This window comes from Elephas maximus, chromosome 7, assembly GCF_024166365.1.
Source record: "Elephas maximus indicus isolate mEleMax1 chromosome 7, mEleMax1 primary haplotype, whole genome shotgun sequence".
NCBI classification, from domain to species: Eukaryota; Metazoa; Chordata; class Mammalia; order Proboscidea; family Elephantidae; genus Elephas; species Elephas maximus.
Window position 1 is genome coordinate 125,703,404 of NC_064825.1, and position 22,513 is coordinate 125,725,916.

Below are 22,513 nucleotides of genomic sequence, written 5' to 3' on the forward strand. Positions count from 1 at the left end.
CCTCCCATTACCTATGGGGGGGAGGGGGGAGTCACTACTTTAAAGTCACTAATCAAACTAGGAGACCTGGTGGCACTAAGGTTAAGCGTTGGGCTGCTAACCCACCAGCCGCTCTGTGGGAGAAAAGACCTCACAATCTGCTACCATAAGGATTACAACCTAGGAAAGCCTATGGGGCAGTTCTACTCTGTCCTTTAGGGATCGCTATAAGTCGGAATCAACTTGGCAGCACACAACAATGAAACTAGCAAGGCCACTGGGTGGGTCCAGTTGGAACTGGTAGGATTGGGTCTGCAGCCCTTCCAGGCTATCCTCCCCGACCCCCACCCAACACAAAACACAGTCACAAGGCATCAGGGTTAATAAACAGCTTTATTTGCCCTTTACAGCATCAATTTTCTTACATTCTCAATTAATTTGCCATTAAAGTGCTGGAAAATTTTCTTAATCATGATAACATTTGTTAAAAGAAATCAGAACTAATATCAGGGATGTGGCGGTCATGAATAAACATTTCTCTTACAAAGAATGGGAAACCTCAGGTTGAGCTGGTGGGCTGGACAAGTTGCAAACAGATTCTAATTCCCGCTGGCTGTCAGCACCAAACTGGCTGGGACCGCCACCCCTGGGGAAAAAAAGCAATGCCAAAGAGCTCTAACACCCAAACACCCTGGCTGCCAGCCCCTCTCGGCCATCTTTGAGTGTTTGCTGTTGGAGTCGATCCAATCTTAGGAGAAATGAAGGTCTTGCCCCATCTACTGCTTCCTACCCCACCCTCCCTGCTAACAAAAGCCCCAATTGTAATTACAATGAAAAAGTGAGTTTCCAGGACCCCAACACTAACAATGTTCAGTAAAAATGAGGATAATAAACACAAAAGCTTGCTTAGTAAACGGGAGCTCTCAGCATTCAACGCAGAAACAAAAAAACAAAAAACTGAAATCTTAAGCCAGATACTGTTGACTTTGCGCATGGGCTGGATGAACTCGGAACCCTTGAACTACGCGTAAGGTTCCCGCAGCCTGAAGGTGGTTGCTTTTGTCAGCACTTCCACTGGGAGAGGCAAGCTCTTTGCATTATTGCTGAGGCTATAGGCGTGTTTCTCTTTGGAGTTTATATACAAACACACCCAAGGCTGATGTATTTATATATATATATGTACACACATACAAAGGCCTGCTACTCTTTCTTCATGGAAACCGCCACTTCTACCTCAGGAAGTTGGATGCCAACCTTGGTCCCACTGTCATTGCTAGAAGATGATGACAGCCGGGACTTCTTTGAGGCCAAGGACGCTCCACTCCCCTGTAACTTGCCTGCTTCATCATCGCTCCCAGTCACCTCATAATGACCTTTGCTCTTTGACCCCAACCCACCAAAGGTACCAAATTTCAGCTTTCCCTGTTTCCCTTTGACCTTTCCACCTTCTAATGACACTTCCCCACCTTCAAACTCCAAAGTCCCTGTCGGGGTGGAAGGCGCAGAGAACTCCCTCTCATCGCTGAAGGAGTTCGAGCGGTGCCCGGGCTTCTTGCTTTTAAATAAGGAGAATTTGCCTTTGGGAGAAGACGTTTCACCCTCTGCTTCTCCTTCCAGAGAGCCTAAGCTGGCCTTCGAGCTTTTCAGGTCACCTTTGGACCCCGAGATGGATGCTTCTGGTGAGCCGGTGACACCACCTTTCCCTTTAGGCTTAGAGAAATTAAACTTGGGCATCTTGATCTTGGACTTCTTGAGTTTCACTTCGGACTCTTCCCATTCACCTTCTGCGGCAGCAGCCTGGACACTGGCCTCTGCTTTGGGGAAGTTAACATCCACCCCTACTTCTCTGCCAACCAGCTCCCGGCCAGAGAAGGTGAATTTGGGGATCTTCATCTTGGGGAATGTTACTTTTCCAGATCCACTTCCCGAGTGACCTTGAGGCCCAGACACACTCAGCCCAGGACCCTGGAGTCCAATCTGGCCTTCTTTCACACCGCCTTCTACCTTTGGTCCTGAGAAATGAAGTCCCCCAGCAAACTTAGGTGCCTCCAAGTTGAGAGCAGAGGAGACCTGGGGGCCCTTCCATTCCCCTCCAGAACCTTTGACACTCATATGCCCTTCGCCCAGGCTGATGCCTGGGGCACTGACACCCCCGGAAACATCCACACCTCCTTTGATTTTTGGGCCCTTCAGGCCAACACTGAAATCTGACTCAGGAGCTGCCATGTTAAATGAAGGCCCTTTCACGCTGATATCAGGAGCAGCCCCATCAAAACCCAGACCAGAACCTTTCAGATCACCTTTGATTTCAGGACCAGAAATCTGCCCAGTTGGGAGTTTCACCTTCACACCTGGCAGCTCCACATCACATCCAGAGGACTTGATTCCAGGCATCTGCAGGCTTCCTTCTAGACCTTGAACATTGATGCCAGCAAGACCTCCTCCAATAGAGGGGCCTTTCATCTCACTTTTGATTTTTGGTCCTTCCAGGCTAAAGTCCACATCCGGTGCTGAGATGTGAGGGGAAGAAATCTGAGGCCCTTTCAGGTTCACACCTCCAAGGTTCACATCCACGCCTGGCCCCTTCAGTTCTCCAGCCACTTGTGGCCCTTTGATGTTAATGTCTACATCGGACCCCGGAGTGGAGATGCCAAACTGGGGAAGGTTCATTTTGGGAAGTTTAATACCACCATCAGGTGCCTCCAAGCTTAGATCAGGAGCACCTACTGAGACTTTCGGGCACTTGATGTCACCAGAGACATTCAGGTCTCCTTGCAGGCTTGGTCCCTTCAGCGTCACATCAGGCGCATGAACACTGAGTGACGGGGCATCAATCCCTGGAACTTTTACTCCATCTCCTTCCATCTGCACCTTTCCACTGACACCTTTGAGGTTAAGCCCTGGGGCATGCACCTTCATGCTGGGAATAGATGCATCCAGGTCCCCCTTCAAACTTGGTCCTTTCAAGTTGAGGTCAAGGTCAGGCCCGGAGACTTTCGGCATTGAGAGGTTCACTGAAGGCAAGTCTACTTTTGGCCCCTTCAGAGACACGTCAGGCCCTTCAAGCTTAACATCGGGCGCACTCAAGCCTCCTTCCAGGCAGGGCAACTGGGCATGGATCTCAGCTTTCCCGTCCTCCATTTTCATGCCAGGGACACCGATTTTGGGCATTGAAAACTTGGGGAACTTGATTTTTGCTTCCGGACCTTGCAGATCTACGTCTGGTCCTTCCAGCCCCACACTAGGGACATCACCCTTTACCTTTGGTCCTTTCAAGTTCACATTTACGTCGGGGATGGAGACTTGAGGGGTAGAAATGCCAAAAGACGGTGCTTTGACTTTAGCATCTGGGCCTTCAATGTTGATGTTAGGTGCGTCCAAGTTTGCCTGCACCCTAGGGCCTTTTAAGTTGCCCTCTATTTTTGGCCCTGAGACATCCACACCTGGCACCTTGAACTTGGGAGCCTTCAGCTTGATGTCTGGACCTTCCACATTAATCCCTGGTGAAGAAATATCCAGATCAGGTGCTTGGATTTCACCCTCCAATTTGGAGCTTGGGAGGGGTGCCTCAGCCTTAAATTTAGGTGATTTAATGTCAAATTCTACATCCGGGAAGTACATTTTTCCAAACATAGGTTTCTTGGTTTTGGGAGACTTCACATCAACTTTCAGTGCAGCATCGGGCCCCACAACATTGATGTCTACATCAGGGGTCTTGAGACTAGCGTCGATTTCGCCTCCAGGAACATTCAAGTCAAATCCCTGCTTTTTGGGCTTAAGTTTAGGGCCACTCATGTGAATTTTCGGCATTTTAAACTTGCTTTTCTTGCCCTTGCCACCAACACTAATTTCAGGAGTCTCAACATTCAGCTCTGCCTCGGGAACAGTCACATCTAGTGAAGGTGACTTGATGTCAGCTTTGGGGCTTTTTGCCCCAAATCCAAACTTGGGTTTCTTAAACTTGGGGATTTTAACATCTGGCCCCTCAATGTTAATATCTGGGCTGTCCATGAGTACATCTAAGCTTGGAGCTTCTAAATCAACTTTGGGGCTCTTGAGGTCCAGTTCACCGCCTTCTAATTTGGGGCCAGAAACTCCAATTTTTGGTGCTTTCAGATGCAAATCAATATCAGGAGCGGTTACTTTAGGGGCAGATATATCTAGTGACGGCATCTTCAAATCTGGGCCACTGAATTTGGCATCAGGGCCTTTTAAATCTAGACCTGGACCTTTAAGGTCTACTTCTGGGCCTTTGAAAGTACCTTCAACCTTAGGGACAGACACATCAAAATCTTTTACTTTGGGTCCTTTCAAATCCAGGTCAACATCAGGCATGGAGATCTTAGGAGCCTTTATATTTATTTCGGGCATCTTGAACTTGGGGCCCTTCAATTTTGCATCTGGACCTTCAATATTCACATCTGGAACATCAATGTCCACCTTGGGTCCTGAGACATCAATGTCAGCCTTGGGCAGGTTCACATCCACTTCTGGGCCCTCTCCTTTGAAGCCAGGCATGCTGAACTTGGGCATTTTCACCTTGGGCATCTTCAGGTGCCAGTCTGGACCGTGAACATCCACATCTGGGGCATCAATGTCCACTTTGGGGCCTTTAATGTCAACTTCAGGGCCCTTCAAGTCACCTTCCAGTTTAGGCAGCGAAACATCCACATCACCCTTCACTTTGGGGCTCTTCAGGTGTAAGTCAAGGTCAGGCATAGAGATCTTGGGAGCTTTGATGTTCATCTCAGGCATCTTGAACTTGGGGCCCTTCAGTTTTGCATCTGGAGCTTCGATATTCACATCTGGAACATCAATGTCCACCTTGGGTCCTGAGATGTCAATGTCGGCCTTGGGCAGATTCACATCCACTTCTGGGCCCTCTCCTTTGAAGCCAGGCATGCTGAACTTGGGCATTTTCACCTTGGGCATCTTCAGGTGCCAGTCTGGGCCATGAACATCCACATCTGGGACATCAACATCTACTTTGGGGCCCCTGATATCAACTTCAGGGCCCTTTAGGTCACCTTCTACTTTGGGTAGAGAAACATCCATATCACCTTTCACCTTTGGACCCTTCAGATTCAGGTCAACTTCAGGCATGGAGATCTTGGGTGCCTTGAGGTGCAGGTCAGGCATTTTAAACTTGGCGCCCTTCAGTTTTGCATCTGGAGCTTCGATATTCACATCTGGAACGTCAATGTCCACCTTGGGTCCTGAGACATCAATGTCGGCCTTGGGCAGATTCACATCCACTTCTGGGCCCTCTCCTTTGAAGCCAGGCATGCTGAACTTGGGCATTTTCACCTTGGGCATCTTCAGGTGCCAGTCTGGGCCATGAACATCCACATCTGGGACATCAACATCTACTTTGGGGCCCCTGATATCAACTTCAGGGCCCTTTAGGTCACCTTCTACTTTGGGTAGAGAAACATCCATATCACCTTTCACCTTTGGACCCTTCAGATTCAGGTCAACTTCAGGCATGGAGATCTTGGGTGCCTTGAGGTGCAGGTCAGGCATTTTAAACTTGGGGCCCTTCAGTTTCCCTTCTGGACCATGGATGTCAATGTCAGGAGTGTCTATATCCAGCTTAGGGGCTTTGACATCCACTTTGGGGCCTTTCAGATCTCCTTCCAGTTTAGGAAGAGAAATGTCCAAATCTCCTTTTGCCTTAGGCCCTTTCAAATTCAAATCAATGTCACTCATGGAGATTTGAGGAGTTTTGAAATGGACATCAGGCACCTTAAATTTTGGCCCTTTGATTTTTCCTTCAGGACCTTCGATGTCCACCTCTGGTACTTTCAGGTCACTTTCCACCTTGGGGAGTGAAAGGTCCACATCCCCCTTTACCTTTGGCCCCTTCAGATTTAAGTCAAAATCAGGCATGGAAATCTTGGGGGCTTTGATGTGCATCTCTGGCATCTTAAATTTGGGCCCCTTCAGTTTCCCTTCTGGACCTTCAATATTGACATCAGGAGTTTTGATGTCCAACTTTGGGCCCTTGATATCCATTTCAGGGCCCTTTATGTCGCCTTCCACTTTGGGTAGAGAAAAGTCCACATCACCCTTTACTTTGGGGCCCTTCAGGTGCAAATCAAAGTCAGGCATGGAGATCTTGGGAGCTTTAATGTTCATCTCAGGCATCTTGAACTTGGGGCCCTTCAGTTTCGCATCTGGGCCTTCAATATTCACATCTGGAACATCAATGTCCACCTTGGGTCCTGAGACATCAATGTCAGCCTTGGGCAGGTTCACATCCACTTCTGGGCCCTCTCCTTTGAAGCCAGGCATGCTGAACTTGGGCATTTTCACCTTGGGCATCTTCAGGTGCCAGTCTGGACCGTGAACGTCCACATCTGGGGCATCAATGTCTACTTTGGGGCCTTTTATGTCAACTTCAGGGCCCTTCAGGTCACCTTCCACTTTGGGCAGAGAAACATCCATATCACCTTTCACCTTTGGACCCTTCAGATTTAAGTCAATTTCAGGCATAGAGATCTTGGGCGCCTTGAGGTGCAGGTCAGGCATTTTAAACTTGGGTCCCTTCAGTTTTGCATCTGGAGCTTCGATATTCACATCTGGAACATCAATGTCCACCTTGGGTCCTGAGACATCAATGTCAGCCTTGGGCAGGTTCACATCCACTTCTGGGCCCTCGCCTTTGAAGCCAGGCATGCTGAACTTGGGCATTTTCACTTTGGGCATCTTCAGGTGCCAGTCTGGGCCGTGAACGTCCACATCTGGGACATCAACGTCTACTTTGGGCCCTTTGATGTCAACTTCTGGGCCCTTTAGGTCACCTTCCACTTTGGGTAGAGAAACATCCACGTCACCCTTCACCTTGGGACCTTTCAGGTGCAAATCAAAGTCAGGCATGGAGATCTTGGGAGCTTTGATGTTCATCTCAGGCATCTTGAACTTGGGGCCCTTCAGTTTCGCATCTGGACCTTCAATATTCACATCTGGAGCATCAATGTCCACTTTGGGTCCAGAGATATCAATGTCAGCCTTGGGCAGATTCACATCCACTTCTGGGCCCTCTCCTTTGAAGCCAGGCATGCTGAACTTGGGCATTTTTATTTTGGGCATCTTCAGGTGCCAATCTGGGCCATGAACATCCACATCGGGGGCATCAATGTCCACTTTGGGGCCTTTGATATCTACTTCCGGGCCCTTTAAGTCACCTTCTACCTTAGGCAGGGAAACATCCACATCTCCTTTCACCTTGGGGCCTTTCAGGTGCAAATCAAAGTCAGGCATGGAGATCTTGGGGGCTTTGATGTTCATCTCAGGCATCTTGAACTTAGGACCTTTCAACTTTCCCTCTGGTCCTTCAATGTTAACATCAGGACCTTCAATGTCCACCTTGGGTCCTGAGATGTCAACGTCGGCCTTGGGCAAATTCACATCTACTTCTGGGCCCTCGCCTTTGAAGCCAGGCATGCTGAATTTGGGCATTTTCACCTTGGGCATCTTCAGGTGCCAGTCTGGGCCATGAACGTCCACATCTGGGACATCGATGTCCACTTTGGGGCCTTTCAGGTCTACTTCAGGGCCTTTCAGATCCCCTTCAACCTTGGGAAGTGAAACATCCACATCACCCTTCACTTTGGGGCCCTTCAGGTTTAAATCAATGTCTGGCATTGACATTTTGGGGGCCTTTAGGTGCATCTCTGGCATCTTAAATTTGGGCCCCTTTAATTTGCCTTCTGGGCCTTCGATGTTAATATCAGGAGTGTCAATGTCCAATTTGGGGCCCTTGATATCTATTTCAGGGCCTTTTAGGTCACCTTCCACTTTTGGCAAAGACACATCCACATCACCCTTCATTTTTGATCCCTTCAGGTTTAGATCAATGTCAGGCATAGAAATCTTGGGAGCTTTGATGTTCATCTCAGGCATCTTGAACTTGGGACCCTTCAGTTTTGCATCTGGACCTTCAATATTCACATCTGGAACATCAATGTCCACCTTGGGTCCTGAGACATCAATGTCAGCCTTGGGCAGGTTCACATCCACTTCTGGGCCGTCTCCTTTGAAGCCAGGCATGCTGAACTTGGGCATTTTCACCTTGGGCATCTTCAGGTGCCAGTCTGGGCCATGAACATCCACATCGGGGGCATCAATGTCCACTTTGGGGCCTTTGATATCAACCTCAGGCCCTCTCAAGTCCCCTTCAACTTTGGGCAGAGAAACATCCACATCACCTTTCACCTTGGGTCCCTTCAAGTTTAAGTCAATGTCAGGCATGGAGACCTTGGGAGCTTTGATGTTCAAGTCAGGCATCTTGAACTTGGGACCTTTTAAGCTTCCCTCTGGACCTTCCACATTGATTTCTGGGCCCTCGATGTTCACACTGGGACTCTCTATGTTGATATCTCCTTTTGGCAGATCCATTGCCATATCTGGCCCTTCTGCTTTTAAGCCAGGCACACTGAACTTGGGCATCTTCATCTTAGGCATTTTCAGATTCCAGTCTGGACCGTGAACATCTACATCAGGTGCATCAAGATGGACTTCTGGTGCCTTAATATCCATTTTGGGACCTTTAAAGTCACCTTCTAAATTAGGAACTGCAACATCTAACTCACCTTTGACTTTAGGACCTTTCAGGTTTAACTCCACATCAGGCATAGAAACTTTGGGAGATGAAATACTAAGGAAAGGCATTTTGAACTTGGACCCTTTCACTTTTCCTTGCACCTCAACATCAGGAGCATTAATATCCACTTTTGGACTTGTCACGTCAATATCTGGCTTTTTAACTTTGACATCCACTTCAGGTGTCTGAACTTTGGAGCCTGAAAAATTAAATTTGGGAAGCTTAAAACGAGATTTCTTTGATTTCCCTTCAATGTTGAGCTTAGGGCCAGAAATGTCCACTTCTGGAACTTTTACATCCAATTTGGGAGCTTTAATGTCACCTTCTAATTTGGGCCCAGAGACATCAACATCTCCCTTCAGCTTAGCGCCTTTCAAATTCAGATCAATATCTGGCATGGAGATCTTGGGTATGTTTACATGCATGTCCGGCATCTTCACTTTTGGACCTTTTAATTTGCCTTCTGGGCCGTGAATGTCAATATCTGGAGCATCTACATCTATCTTTGGGCCCTTTATGTCAAGAGTGGGTCCTTTCAAATCACCTTCTACATTTGGAAGTGAAACATCCACCTCTCCTTTCATTTTAGGGCCTTTAAGATTAAGGTCCACATCTGGCATTGATATCTTAGGAGCTTTGATATTCACATCCGGCATCTTGAACTTGGGGCCCTTCAGTTTTGCATCTGGACCTTCAATATTCACATCTGGAACATCAATGTCCACCTTGGGCCCTGAAACATCAATGTCAGCCTTGGGCAGGTTCACATCCACTTCTGGGCCTTCTCCTTTGAAGCCAGGCATGCTGAACTTGGGCATTTTCACCTTGGGCATCTTCAAGTGCCAGTCTGGGCCATGAATGTCCACATCCGGGGCACCAATGTCCATTTTGGGTCCTTTGATGTCCACATCAGGAGCTTTAATCTCACCCTCCACTTTTGGCAAAGACACATCTACATCACCTTTTACTTTGGGGCCCTTCAGATTCAGATCAATGTCAGGCATGGAGATCTTGGGGGCTTTGATGTTCATCTCAGGTATCTTGAACTTAGGACCTTTCAACTTTCCTTCTGGTCCTTCAATATTCACATCAGGACATTCAACATCCACTTTGGGTCCTGAGATATCAATGTCAGCCTTGGGCAAGTTCACATCCACTTCTGGACCCTCTCCTTTGAAGCCAGGCATGCTGAACTTGGGCATTTTCACCTTGGGCATTTTTAGATGCCAGTCTGGGCCCCGAGCATCCACATCAGGGACATCAATATCCACTTTGGGACCTTTGATGTCCACTTTAGGGGCCTTTAAGTCACCTTCCACCTTAGGCAGGGAAACATCCATATCGCCCTTTACCTTGGGACCCTTCAGGTGCAAATCAATATCAGGCATGGAGATCTTGGGGGCTTTGATGTTCATCTCAGGCATCTTGAACTTAGGACCTTTCAACTTTCCCTCTGGTCCTTCAATGTTAACATCAGGTCCTTCAATGTCCACCTTGGGTCCTGAGATGTCAACGTCGGCCTTGGGCAAATTCACATCTACTTCTGGGCCCTCGCCTTTGAAGCCAGGCATGCTGAATTTGGGCATTTTCACCTTGGGCATCTTCAGGTGCCAGTCTGGGCCATGAACGTCTACATCTGGGACATCGATGTCCACTTTGGGGCCTTTGATGTCAACTTCTGGGACTTTCAGTTCTCCCTCTACCTTGGGAACTGTAACATCCACATCTCCTTTTATGTTGGGGCCGGTAAGATTAAGGTCAATATCTGGCATAGATATCTTTGGAGTTTTAAAATGCATTTCAGGCATCTTAAACTTTGGGCTTTTCCATTTTCCTTCAGGTCCTTCAATATTAACATCAGGACACTCAACATCCACTTTGGGTCCTGAGATGTCAATGTCAGCCTTGGGCAGGTTCACATCTACTTCTGGGCCCTCGCCTTTGAAGCCAGGCATGCTGAACTTGGGCATTTTCACCTTGGGCATCTTCAGGTGCCAGTCTGGGCCATGAGCATCCACATCTGGGACATCAATGTCCACTTTGGGGCCTTTGATGTCAACTTCCGGGCCCTTTAAGTCACCTTCCACCTTAGGCAGGGAAACATCCACATCACCCTTCACTTTGGGACCTTTCAGGTGCAAATCAAAGTCAGGCATGGAGATCTTGGGGGCTTTGATGTTCATCTCAGGCATCTTGAACTTAGGACCTTTCAGTTTTCCTTCTGGTCCTTCAATGTTAACATCAGGTCCTTCAATGTCCACCTTGGGCCCTGAAACTTCCATGTCAGCCTTGGGCAGGTTTACATCTACTTCTGGGCCCTCTCCTTTGAAGCCGGGCATGCTGAACTTGGGCATTTTCATCTTGGGCATCTTCAGGTGCCAGTCTGGGCCTTGAACACCCACATCTGGGGCATTGATGTCCACTTTGGGGCCTTGGATGTCAACTTTAGGGGCCTTTAGGTCACCTTCCACCTTAGGCAGGGAAACGTCCATATCGCCCTTTACCTTGGGACCTTTCAGGTGCAAATCAAAGTCAGGCATGGAGATCTTGGGGGCTTTGATGTTCATCTCAGGCATCTTGAACTTAGGTCCTTTCAACTTTCCCTCTGGTCCTTCAATGTTAACATCGGGACCTTCAATGTCCACCTTGGGTCCTGAGACATCAATGTCTGCCTTGGGCAGGCTCACATCCACTTCAGGGACTTCTCCCTTGAAGCCTGGCATGCTGAACTTGGGCATTTTCATCTTAGGCATCTTCAAGTGCCAGTCTGGGCCATGAACTTCGGGAGCATTTATGTCTACTTTGGGGCCCTTGATGTCCACATCTGGTACTTTAATTTTACCTTCCACCTCAGGCACAGTCACATCTACATCCCCCTTGATTTTGGGTCCTTTCAGATTTAGGTCCACATCAGGCATAGAAATATTGGGGGCTTTGAAATGCATGTCAGGCATCTTGAACTTAGGACCTTTCAATTTGCCCTCTGGTCCTTCGATGTCAATGTCTGGCCCACGGATGTCCACATGTGGCCCTTTGAGGTCTCCTTCCAATTTGGGAACATCTATGTCCATCTCTCCCTTTATTCTGGAGCTTTTTAAGTGTAGGTCAACGTCTGGCATGGCAATTTTGGGAGCTTTAAAGTGCATGTCTGGCATCTTAAACTTAGGACTTTTCCATTTGCCATCTGGGCCTTCCATATCAACATCCAATTTGGGGCCTTTGACATCCAATTCTGGGCCCTTTAACTCTCCTTCCAGTTTTGGGGCAGAAACATCAACATCTCCCTTGACTTTAGGCCCCTTTAAGTTGAAATCAATGTCAGGCATGGAGATCTTGGGGGTGTGGAAGTGCATTTCAGGCATCTTGAACTTAGGGCCTTTTAGTTTTCCTTCAGGACCCTCGATGTTCACATCTGGAGCCTCAATGTCCACCTTGGGGCCTGAAATGTCAATATCTGGCTTGGGTAAGTTTACATCCACTTCTGGACCCTCTCCTTTGAAGCCGGGCATGCTGAACTTGGGCATTTTCATCTTGGGCATCTTTAGATGCCAGTCTGGGCCATGAACATCGACATCTGGGACACTGATGTCCACTTTGGGGCCTTTGATGTCCATATCAGGCACTTTCATTTCACCTTCTAACTTGGGTACAGACACATCCATATCACCTTTGACTTTGGGGCCTTTCAAGTTTAAGTCCACATCAGGCATGGAGATCTTGGGGGCCTTGAAATGCATGTCTGGCATCTTAAACTTGGGGCCTTTCAACTTTGCATCAGGACATTCCAGGTCAACATCAGGCACCTCCACATCCACAACGGGGCCTTTCAACTCTCCCTCTAATTTTGGTACAGAAACATCCATGTCCCCTTTGACTTTGGGGCCTTTCAAGTGTAAGTCCACATCAGGCATGGAGATCTTGGGGGTCTTGAAGTGCATGTCTGGCATCTTAAACTTGGGACCTTTCAGCTTCCCTTCTGGACCCTCAAGGCTCACATCTGGGGCTTCAACGTCAACCTTCGGTGCAGAGATGTCAATGTCAGCTTTGGGCAGGTTCACATCTACTTCTGGGCCCTCTCCTTTGAAGCTGGGCATGCTGAACTTGGGCATTTTGATCTTAGGCATCTTCAGGTGCCAGTCTGGGCCATGAACATCCACATCTGGGGCACTGATATCCATTTTGGGCCCTTTGATGTCCACATCTGGCACTTTCATTTCACCTTCTAACTTGGGTACAGACACATCCATATCCCCTTTGACTTTGGGGCCTTTCAAGTTTAAGTCCACATCAGGCATGGAGATCTTGGGGGCCTTGAAATGCATGTCTGGCATCTTAAACTTGGGGCCTTTCAACTTTGCATCAGGACATTCCAAATCGACATTAGGCACCTCCACATCCACACTGGGGCCTTTCAAATCTCCTTCCAACTTTGGCACAGAAATATCTACATTCCCCTTGACTTTGGGGCCTTTCAAGTTTAAGTCCACATCAGGCATGGAGATCTTGGGGGTCTTGAAGTGCATATCTGGCATCTTAAATTTGGGGCCTTTCAACTTTGCATCAGGACATTCCAGGTCAACATCAGGCACCTCCACGTCCACGCTGGGGCCTTTGATATCAACTTGAGGACCTCTGAGATCACCTTCCAGTTCTGGCACAGAAGCATCTATCTCCCCTTTCAGTTTGGGTCCCTTCAAATTCAAGTCCACATCTGGCATGGAGATCTTAGGAGCTTTGATATTCAACTTGGGCATCTTAAATTTGGAACCTTTTAATTTTCCTTCTGGTCCCTCAATGTCCAAATCAGGAGCATCAATGTCAACTTTGGGGCTAGAAATGTTAATGTCGGCCTTAGGCAGGTTCACATCCACTTCTGGGCCCTCTCCTTTGAAGCCAGGCATGCTGAACTTGGGCATTTTCACTTTGGGCATCTTCAGGTGCCAGTCTGGGCCATGAACATCCACATCAGGGGCACCAATGTCCACTTTGGGGCCTTTGATGTCCACATCTGGCACTTTCATTTCACCTTCCATCTTAGGCACAGACACATCCACATCCCCTTTAACTTTGGGGCCTTTCAAGTTTAAGTCCACATCAGGCATGGATATCTTAGGGGCCTTGAAATGCATGTCTGGCATCTTAAACTTGGGGCCCTTCAACTTTCCTTCTGGACATTCAATATCAATATCACCAACATCCACGTCCATCTTAGGGGCTTTCACATCAATTTCAGGACCTTTGAAGTCTCCTTCCACTTTGGGAATGGAAACATCTACATCACTTTTCAGCTTAGGAGATTTCAGATTAAGTCCAACATCAGGCATAGAAATTTTGTGTGTCTGTATACTCATGCTTGGCATCTTGAACTTGGGGCCCTTGGGTTTTGCATCTGGACCTTCAATATTAACATCTGGAACACTGATATCTACCTTGGGTCCTGAGACATCAATGTCAGCCTTGGGCAGTTTCACATCCACTTCTGGGCCCTCACCTTTGAAGCTGGGAATGCTGAACTTGGGCATTTTCACCTTGGGCATCTTCAGGTGCCAGTCTGGGCCACGAGCTTCCACATCTGGTGCATTAATGTCTACTTTGGGGCCTTTAATGTCCACCTCAGGAGCTTTTATCTCTCCTTCTAGCTTTGGGACCGTAACATCATAATCTCCTTTCATCTTAGGACCTTTCAAATGTAAGCCAACATCTGGCATGGATATCTTCTGAGGTTTTATATTCATATCTGGCATCTTAAATTTGGGACCTTTTAGTTTGGCATCCGGACCTTCAATGTTTACATCTGGTGCACTTATATCTACTTGAGGTGCTGAGACATCGATGCCGGCCTTGGGCAGGTTCACATCCACTTCTGGGCCCTCTGCTTTAAAGCCAGGCATGCTGAACTTGGGCATTTTCATCTTGGGCATCTTCAGGTGCCAGTCTGGGCCATGAACTTCCACATCTGGGGCATTGATGTCCACTTTGGTCCCTTTGATGTCCACATCTGGCACTTTCATTTCACCTTCGACCTCAGGCAAAGATACATCCACATCTCCCTTTAGTTTGGGCCCTTTAAGATTCAGGTCAACGTCAGGCATGGAGATCTTGGGTGCCTTGATGTGCATCTCAGGCATCTTAAACTTGGGACCTTTCAGCTTCCCTTCTGGACCCTCAAGGCTCACATCTGGGGCTTCAATGTCAACCTTGGGTCCAGAGATGTCAATATCAGCCTTTGGCAGGTTCACATCTACTTCTGGGCCCTCTGCTTTAAAGCCAGGCATGCTGAACTTGGGCATTTTCATCTTGGGCATCTTCAGGTGCCAGTCTGGGCCATGAACATCAACATCTGGGGCACTGATGTCCACTTTCGGCCCTTTGATGCCCACATCTGGCACTTTCATTTCACCTTCTAACTTGGGCACAGATACATCCACATCCCCTTTGACTTTGGGGCCTTTCAAGTTTAAGTCCACATCAGGCATAGACATTTTGGGGGACTTGAAGTGCATCTCAGGCATCTTAAACTTGGGACCTTTCAGCTTCCCTTCTGGGCCCTCAAGGCTCACATCTGGGGCTTCAATGTCCACCTTGGGCCCAGAGATGTCAATGTCAGCTTTGGGCAGATTCACATCCACTTCTGGGCCCTCTGCTTTAAAGCCAGGCATGCTGAACTTGGGCATTTTCATCTTAGGCATTTTCAAGTTCCAGTCTGGGCCATGAATATCAACATCTGGGGCACTGATATCCACTTTGGGCCCTCTGAGGTCCACATCTGGCACCTTCATTTCACCTTCTAACTTGGGAGCAGATATATCCACATCCCCTTTGACTTTGGGGCCTTTCAAATCCACATCAGGCATGGAGATCTTGGGGGCCTTGAAGTGCATCTCAGGCATCTTAAATTTGGGGCCTTTCAGCTTTCCTTGTGGACCCTCAAGGCTCACATCTGGAGCATCAATGTCCACTTTGGGTACTGAGACATCAATGTCAGCCTTGGGCAGGTTCACGTCCATTTCAGGTCCCTCTGCTTTGAAGCTGGGCATGCTGAACTTGGGCATTTTCATCTTGGGCATTTTCAAGCTCCAATCGGGACCTTGAACATCTACATCTGGTGCTTTAATGTCTACCTTGGGGCCTTTGATATCCACATCTGGAGCTTTCATCTCAGCTTCTACTTTTGGTGTAGGCACATCTAGATTTCCTTTCATTTTGGGTCCTTTAAGATCCAGGTCAACATCTGGAGGAGATATCTTAGGAGCTTTGAAGTGCATCTCAGGCATCTTAAACTTGGGGCCTTTCAATTTCCCTTCTGGGCCTTCAAAGCTCACATCTGGAGCACTAATATCTACCTTGGGCCCAGAAATGTCCACAGCAGCCTTGGGCAGGTTCACATCCACTTCTGGACCCTCTCCTTTGAGGCTGGGCATGGTGAATTTGGGCATTTTCATCTTAGGCATCTTCAGGTTCCAATCAGGACCATGAATTTCAACATCCGGGGCACTGACGTCTACGTTTGGCTCTCTCAGCTCCCCTTCTAGCTTTGGCACTGTAACATCATATTCTCCCTTTACCTTGGGACTTTTCATATGCAAATCCACATCTGGCATGGAGATCTTGGGGCCCTGGATGTTCATTTCAGGCATTTTAAACTTGGGACCCTTCAGCTTCCCTTCGGGTCCTTCAATATTCACATCTGGAACTTTGACATCCACCTTGGGTGCTGAGACATCAATGTCAGCCTTGGGCAGGTTCACATCCACTTCTGGGCCCTCTGCCTTGAAGCCAGGCATGCTGAACTTGGGCGTTTTCACCTTGGGCATCTTCAGGTGCCAGTCTGGGCCTTGAACGTTCACATCTGGGGCATCAATGTCCACTTTGGCACTCTTAAGTTCAACATCAGGAACTTTAATCTCACCCTCAACCTTTGGCACTGTGACATCATACTCTCCCCTTGCTTTAGGACCTTTCAAATGCAAGTCCACATCTGGGATGGAGATCTTTGGGGCTTTGATATTCATCTCAGACATCTTAAATTTGGGCCCTTTCAATTTCCCTTCTGGTCCCTCAATGCTCACATCTGGAGCACCTACATCTACCTTGGGCCCAGAAATGTCCACACTGGCCTTGGGCAGGTTCACATCCATTTCTGGGCCTTCTGCTTTGAACCCCGGCACACTGAATTTGGGTATTTTCATCTTGGGCATCTTCAGATGCCAATCTGGGCCATGAACATCCACATCCGGGGCATCAATGTCCACTTTGGGGCCTTTCAGTTCCCCTTCAAGCTTTGGCACTGTTACATCGTACTCGCCCTTCACCTTTGTACCTTTGACATGCAAATCTACATCAGGCATGGACATCTTTGGTGTCTTGACACTCACTTCAGGCAGCTTAATATCAGAGCCTTTAAGTTTGCCCCCCAGACCCTCAATGTTCACATTTGGGGCTTCCACACTGACTTTGGGCCCTGAAATACTGATATCTTCTTTTGGTAAATTCACATCTAATTCTGGGCCTTCCCCTTTGACTACTGGAGTGGTGAACTTAGGCATTTTTATCTTGGGCATGTTCAGGTTCCACTCTGGGCCATGAACCTCCACATCTGGGGCACTGACATTGACTTTGGGGGCTGTGACATCAACTCCAGGGACTGTATCTTTCCCTTCTACTTTTGGGAGAGTGACATCTATACCCCCTTTCACTTTAGGAGCAGCCACATTTAAGTCTACATCTGCCATAGAGATCCTGCAGGTCCCTGTTTTCCCAGAAGGGCCACTAAGCTTGGGGCCTTCTAGGCTGGGTGCCTCTACATCCACTTGGGGGCCTTTAACATCACCCTGTATCCCAGGAGCAGAAACCTTAATATCGCCTTTCAGTTTAGGAGACCTAAGGCTCAGATCCACATCCTGCATAGAGATTTTAGGCTTCTGAATTATTATCTCAGGAGTCTTGACTTTGGCACCCTTCACCTTCCCTTCCAGACCACCAGGAGCAACCCCAGGCAGGCTGACGTCCCCAGAAACCGCAGGAAGTGTCACTTCACCTGCAGGCAGTGTCACATCAATGCCAGCTCCTTCTCCCTTAGAACCTGACACAGAGAATTTGGGGACTTTCATTTTGGGCATGCTCAGTTTGCCCCCAGCCCCATGAACGTCAACATCAGGGGCTCGAACCTCCACACTGGGGCCAGTGATGCTGCCCTCAACTTTGGGAGCAGAAATGTCCAACCCTATGCTCCCTTGTGGCTTGGCACCTTTCAGGCCTAGACCACCCTCGATGGATGGCCCAGTGATATGGGGGCCCTTCAGCTTCCCCTCAAGGCCCTCAATACTGGCAGAAGGAGCGCTGACTTCTAGCTGGGGTGCCTGGATGTTCGCGCCGATGGTCAAGCCTGGCTTGCCGTCCTTGTGCCCCACGGAGAGCTCAGGTGCAGAAACACTCAGCCCTACCTCTGGTGCCTGGCTCTCGGGCCCTGTGGAGACACCAAACTTGGGCATCTTCATGGTGGGAATTTTAATTTTCCCATTATTGCCACTCTCAAGGGACGGCCCCTGCACATTGACTGCCCCACTCCCAGGAGAAGATGAAATGTCCACTCCTGAAACTTGGATCCCTCCTTTGCCACCCAAGTCCAAGCCCTTTGCACTGACATTGATGCCCGGGCTTCCCACCTTGATCCCAGGTACGGTGACCTGGACCTTCGAATGGCCAGCACCTTGGAGCTCTGGTCCTGAAGCGGAAATGGCCCCTGCTTGGATGTCCACAGCAGAGCCTGTGGTTGGAGACACCACCCCCGAGCCCGAGGGCAGTCTGATCACTGTCTTCCCAGGCTGGGTCTCCACATCCACGTGGGAGATCTCAGTCAGTTCATGCCTGGGGATCTTGATCTTGAATTCAGGGCTGCTGATGTCAATGTCCTTGGCACCTTCCCGGCCCGTCACATCCACAGTGTAGGCTGTGACTCTTCTGGTCACCGTGATGGTGCGGCTCTGCGTCTCCCCAAGGTCCCCTTCCACTCCGTCCTCCGACCTCAGCCGAGGCTTGATCTTGGTGGTGTAGATGCGCTGGTACTCCTCGTCATCCCCGCTCTGCGGAAAGACAGGCACCAGCAGAGGTTGCAGCAGAGCCGGCCTGGATTACCAGACGCCCGGCCACAGCCCAGCCGACAACACGGCTGCCTGTCTCCCAAAGAAGCTGGGACCATAACAGAGGTCCACAGAGCCTCCCGGGACACAGGACAAGGGACGGAAGAAAGAAGGGCTGACAGCCATATCACAGGAGGAAACAGAGATTATTTGGGGAAATTCTGGTAAGCGGAAGCCACAGGAAGAGCAGGGCGTGTCAACTCCTACACTGTGTGGAGGATTATGATCAATTTGAGATTCAAATAGGCCTCTTGAGTCCCAGGGACCCTCCCAGGCAACCAGCACTGTGTTGACTTGACCCTTCAGCTCCCGACTCACTGGCTTGTTTGTTTAATAGGGAGGGAATCCTCCCAGGAGCCCTTGGCACCTTGCAAGCATTTGAGGAGCCAAAGAGACTGATTGCGATTGAGTCAACGCTTTCACTTTGAGGAACCATTATTTGTTAAATAAACAAGCCATCAGAAGGAGCAGAGAAAGGTCCCTACAGACGCAATCCACCACTTTGCTGCCCAGCCTCTGACCCCTACTTAGAATGACTCTCCGCTTCTGGAAGGAGGAAAACGGTGTCCACAAGGCACCGTGGGGCACATGTGAAATCATTTCAAAGATTCTTGCAAAGCAATCGGCCTTCCTCCTGGCATCTGTGACCAGCCCGCACAAGTCACTTCCCTCATGATGGAACATTTGGGCTCCCTGAAGAGACTATGGGAGACTTTAGGGGCAGCATCAGCCACATACTACCCAGGAGCAGGAACAAAGAGGCTGGCCAAGGCGCAAGAGAACACAAAAGGGTAAGAGGAGGAAAACGAATCACAAGAGAGACCCAAGTAGGCGGACAGAGGCCTCAGTCGCTGGGTCCAGCAGGCTGGCATGATGGGGAGCTCAGGGCACAGAGGGACCAGCAGAGACTCACCAGAACCACTTCAGAGCTGTGGGAGCTGAAGACCTCGTGGGTCCAGGTCTGGCCAGGCTCAGGGGAGCGGTCCCCCTTGCGGTGCAGCTTCAGGCCCACAGTGTGGTGCCCCATGGTGTTCAGCAGCTGGGTCACCTCGCCCGACTGCAGGTTGTCAAAGTAGATGGTAGCACCCACAATCTGGTCTCCTGAGTAGGGAAGAGCAAGGAGTGGGTAAGACCCCTCCCACCCCAGGGCCTTAGGGAAGCGACACACAACCACTAAATCCTGGGCCCTCAAGCTCCCTTGCATTTAATTCTCATGACCATCCTGCAAGGAAGGTGTGGTAAAACCCATTTTACAGATGAGGAAGCTGAGGCTTAGAGAAGCCAACTTATTTGCCCAAAGCCAACGAGCTAGTCAGTGGTGCAGTCAGAACTCAGAACCACTCGGTGGGGGGGGGGTCTCTACCTTCCCCCGCACCTGCCTCCCCCAGGACCATGAGTGGGGGGCACAGAGAGGACAATGAGGACAGGGCTTGGGGCTATCCTAAAGCTACTGGGACCTCCCTCCACAGTCACTTGCACACTCCTACCTGCTCCCTGCCCAGCGCTCCCCCCACCACCCTCACGCTCTCCAACCCCCAGCACCTAGTCAGCACCCCATGGTGACTCACCCTCCTTGACCACCCCAGTGCGGGCCGCAGGGGAGTTCCGCATCACCTCCTGCACGAAGACGCCATCATCCCGCTGGGCAATGGTCAGCCCATGGGAGCCACTGCCCTGCCAGTTGGGCAGCAGCAGCTCCCGGGTCGCCTCCTCCTCCTCCTTCTCCATCTGGGGCGAGGTAAGGAAATGGTGTCAGGACAGCAGGGACATGAGGGCAGGAGGGTGACAAGGCCAGGGATCTTGGCGCTGTGGGCTGGCAGGGAAAGCACAGTCTCTCTAGGTGGCTGCTTCTGCAGGTGAGGGACTCAGTGTGGGGGTGGGGTGGGGGTGGAAGGGCTGGGAAACCCAGCTCACGTCCCTCCACTATGCATGTTCTCCAAAGCACCGCAGAGAGTACGGAAAGGACACAGGAGAGAAACTGGCCCAGAAGGTAACCAGTCCCTCAGCCCTTCTGCCCCGGGGCCCTGCCTCACGATGCAAAGGGGGAGTCTCCAGCCCTGCATCCCGCATCCCCCCAGCTCTTCGTCACCCTCCCTCCTACTGACCTTTTGCAGGGCTCTTTCAGGAGCTAATGCCTTGCCAGGAGCCCGCCCCTCCTTCCTCTCTTCCCTTCAGTCTCTCCTCAGGAATCTCCGTCACACGGTCTAGGGGAAAGTTCACAAGGATGTGGACTCAGACAGTCGGATTGCTTGAAACCCTGATCAGCTGCCACCCAAGGCCTGGCTGAGTGCTCCGTCTCCCAGGCCAGACCACAGCCCCGGCCCCCACTGCTCCTGCCACCAATTCTGTTCACATGTGGCTCTCCAGCTTGGCAGCATGGAAAAGGGGTTAAGAGTTAGCCAGACTCCGATTCGAATCCTGACTCTGCCTCCTCCTAGCTGTCTGATGCTGGTCAAGTCACTTAACTTCTCTGGACCTCTGTTTCCTCATCTGTGAAAATGAAGATGACTGTGGATTTCCATGAGAAGTGAAGGAGAGACAGCTTGTGTGAAAAGTGCAGCTCACACAAGTTTAACAAGGTACACGCTCTCGTTAGATTACAATAGCTTCAGGAGGTAGGCCAAAAAAAAAAAAAAAAAAAGTTGCCATCGAGTCAACTTTGACTCATGGGGATCCCCTGTGTGTCAGGGTAGATCTGTGCTCCATAGGGTTTTCAATGGCTGATTTTCAGACGATCACCAGGCCTTTCTTGTGAGGTACCTCAGGGTGGACTTGAACTTCTAATCCTTCAGTTAGTGGCCGAGCACATTAACTGTTTACACCACTCAGGGACTCCAGGTAGATGTTACTGTCCCCATCTTACAGATGAAGACTGAGGTTCAGAGAGGCCAACTTGGCCGAGGCACACAAGAAGAGAGCAACTACGCCTGGGCTCGGACCTAGTCTGTAACTCTTTCCCCTGTCCGCTTTCACATCTGCAGCTTTGAACTGGTGTGAGGGTCCTCTGAGGGGGTCTCCAGCATGGGGGGCAGCTGGCAGGTCTGAAAGCAGGGTTAGTAGTGCCCTCCCTCCCCCAGGGACCCAACCAAACAGTGACTCTGGGTCATCCCGTCTAATCCGATCCTCAGGACTGCAGACCCTTGCCAGCAGGGAGCTCCAGGAGCCCTGCCACAGGCAGCTGCTCAAACAAGGGAAGCCCCAGCCCCACCAGGCACCGGCCCAAGGCCAAAAGGCTAAAATGCAGGTGAGCCAGCCTCAGGATCGGGTGAGTCAAGGCCCATCTGGCTCCCAAAGCTGGGCAGCCAGCCAGGCCCCCCTCGGTGCCGGCACTTGGTAGGAAAGACGCCCTCCAGCCACAGGGTAAGCTGTCAGCTGCAGAAGCACCCTGGGAAGGCACCAGGCAGGACCGTGAATATGGCCACTGACTACAATCACCCACATGAAATGGCGGCTGCAGCGTCATCCCAAAGCCTGCCTGTGAATCTGTGCAAGAGACACAAAAAGTCACGGGGAGCCCCACCCCAAAGCTGTTTACATCTAGAAATTAGTCACCGATCAATAAACGTGTGCACACTGGTTGCCTCCTGTATGCCCAGCACTGTACAGGACACTGCAGAGAAACTGGAGACAGGCACGGCTTGGGCCCACATTAATTACACGCCACTTTCAGTTGTTACCAGCTGCACTCATGCCATCTCGAAACATTTACTGAAACATGCCCTCCATGAGCCAGATACTGGAGATCCGGAGATTTAAAAGACTTGGCTCCTGCCCCACATACAAATTACAA

General features: G+C 49.9%; 1 protein-coding gene across 28 annotated transcripts in view; it reads right to left on the reverse strand.

The window, feature by feature from the left end:
- Nucleotides 1-353: 353 nt before the first annotated feature.
- Nucleotides 354-22,513, reverse strand: part of AHNAK (AHNAK nucleoprotein) — a 32,047-nt gene continuing 9,887 nt past the window's right edge. The window contains exons 2-7 of one of the 28 annotated variants that reach the window (XM_049892232.1): nucleotides 20,829-20,927; nucleotides 20,292-20,451; nucleotides 19,637-19,824; nucleotides 15,111-18,666; nucleotides 7,954-14,726; nucleotides 354-4,803 (exon numbers count right to left, since the gene is read on the reverse strand). In XM_049892232.1, the coding sequence (XP_049748189.1) occupies nucleotides 1,180-4,803; nucleotides 7,954-14,726; nucleotides 15,111-18,666; nucleotides 19,637-19,824; nucleotides 20,292-20,451 (14,301 nt within the window). In that variant the 5' untranslated portion in view covers nucleotides 20,829-20,927 and the 3' untranslated portion in view covers nucleotides 354-1,179. Of the gene's footprint in view, nucleotides 14,727-15,110; nucleotides 18,667-19,636; nucleotides 19,825-20,291; nucleotides 20,452-20,828; nucleotides 20,928-22,513 lie in introns of all 28 variants that reach the window. The other 27 variants (XM_049892225.1, XM_049892226.1, XM_049892223.1 and 24 more) reach the window with 27 other exon arrangements.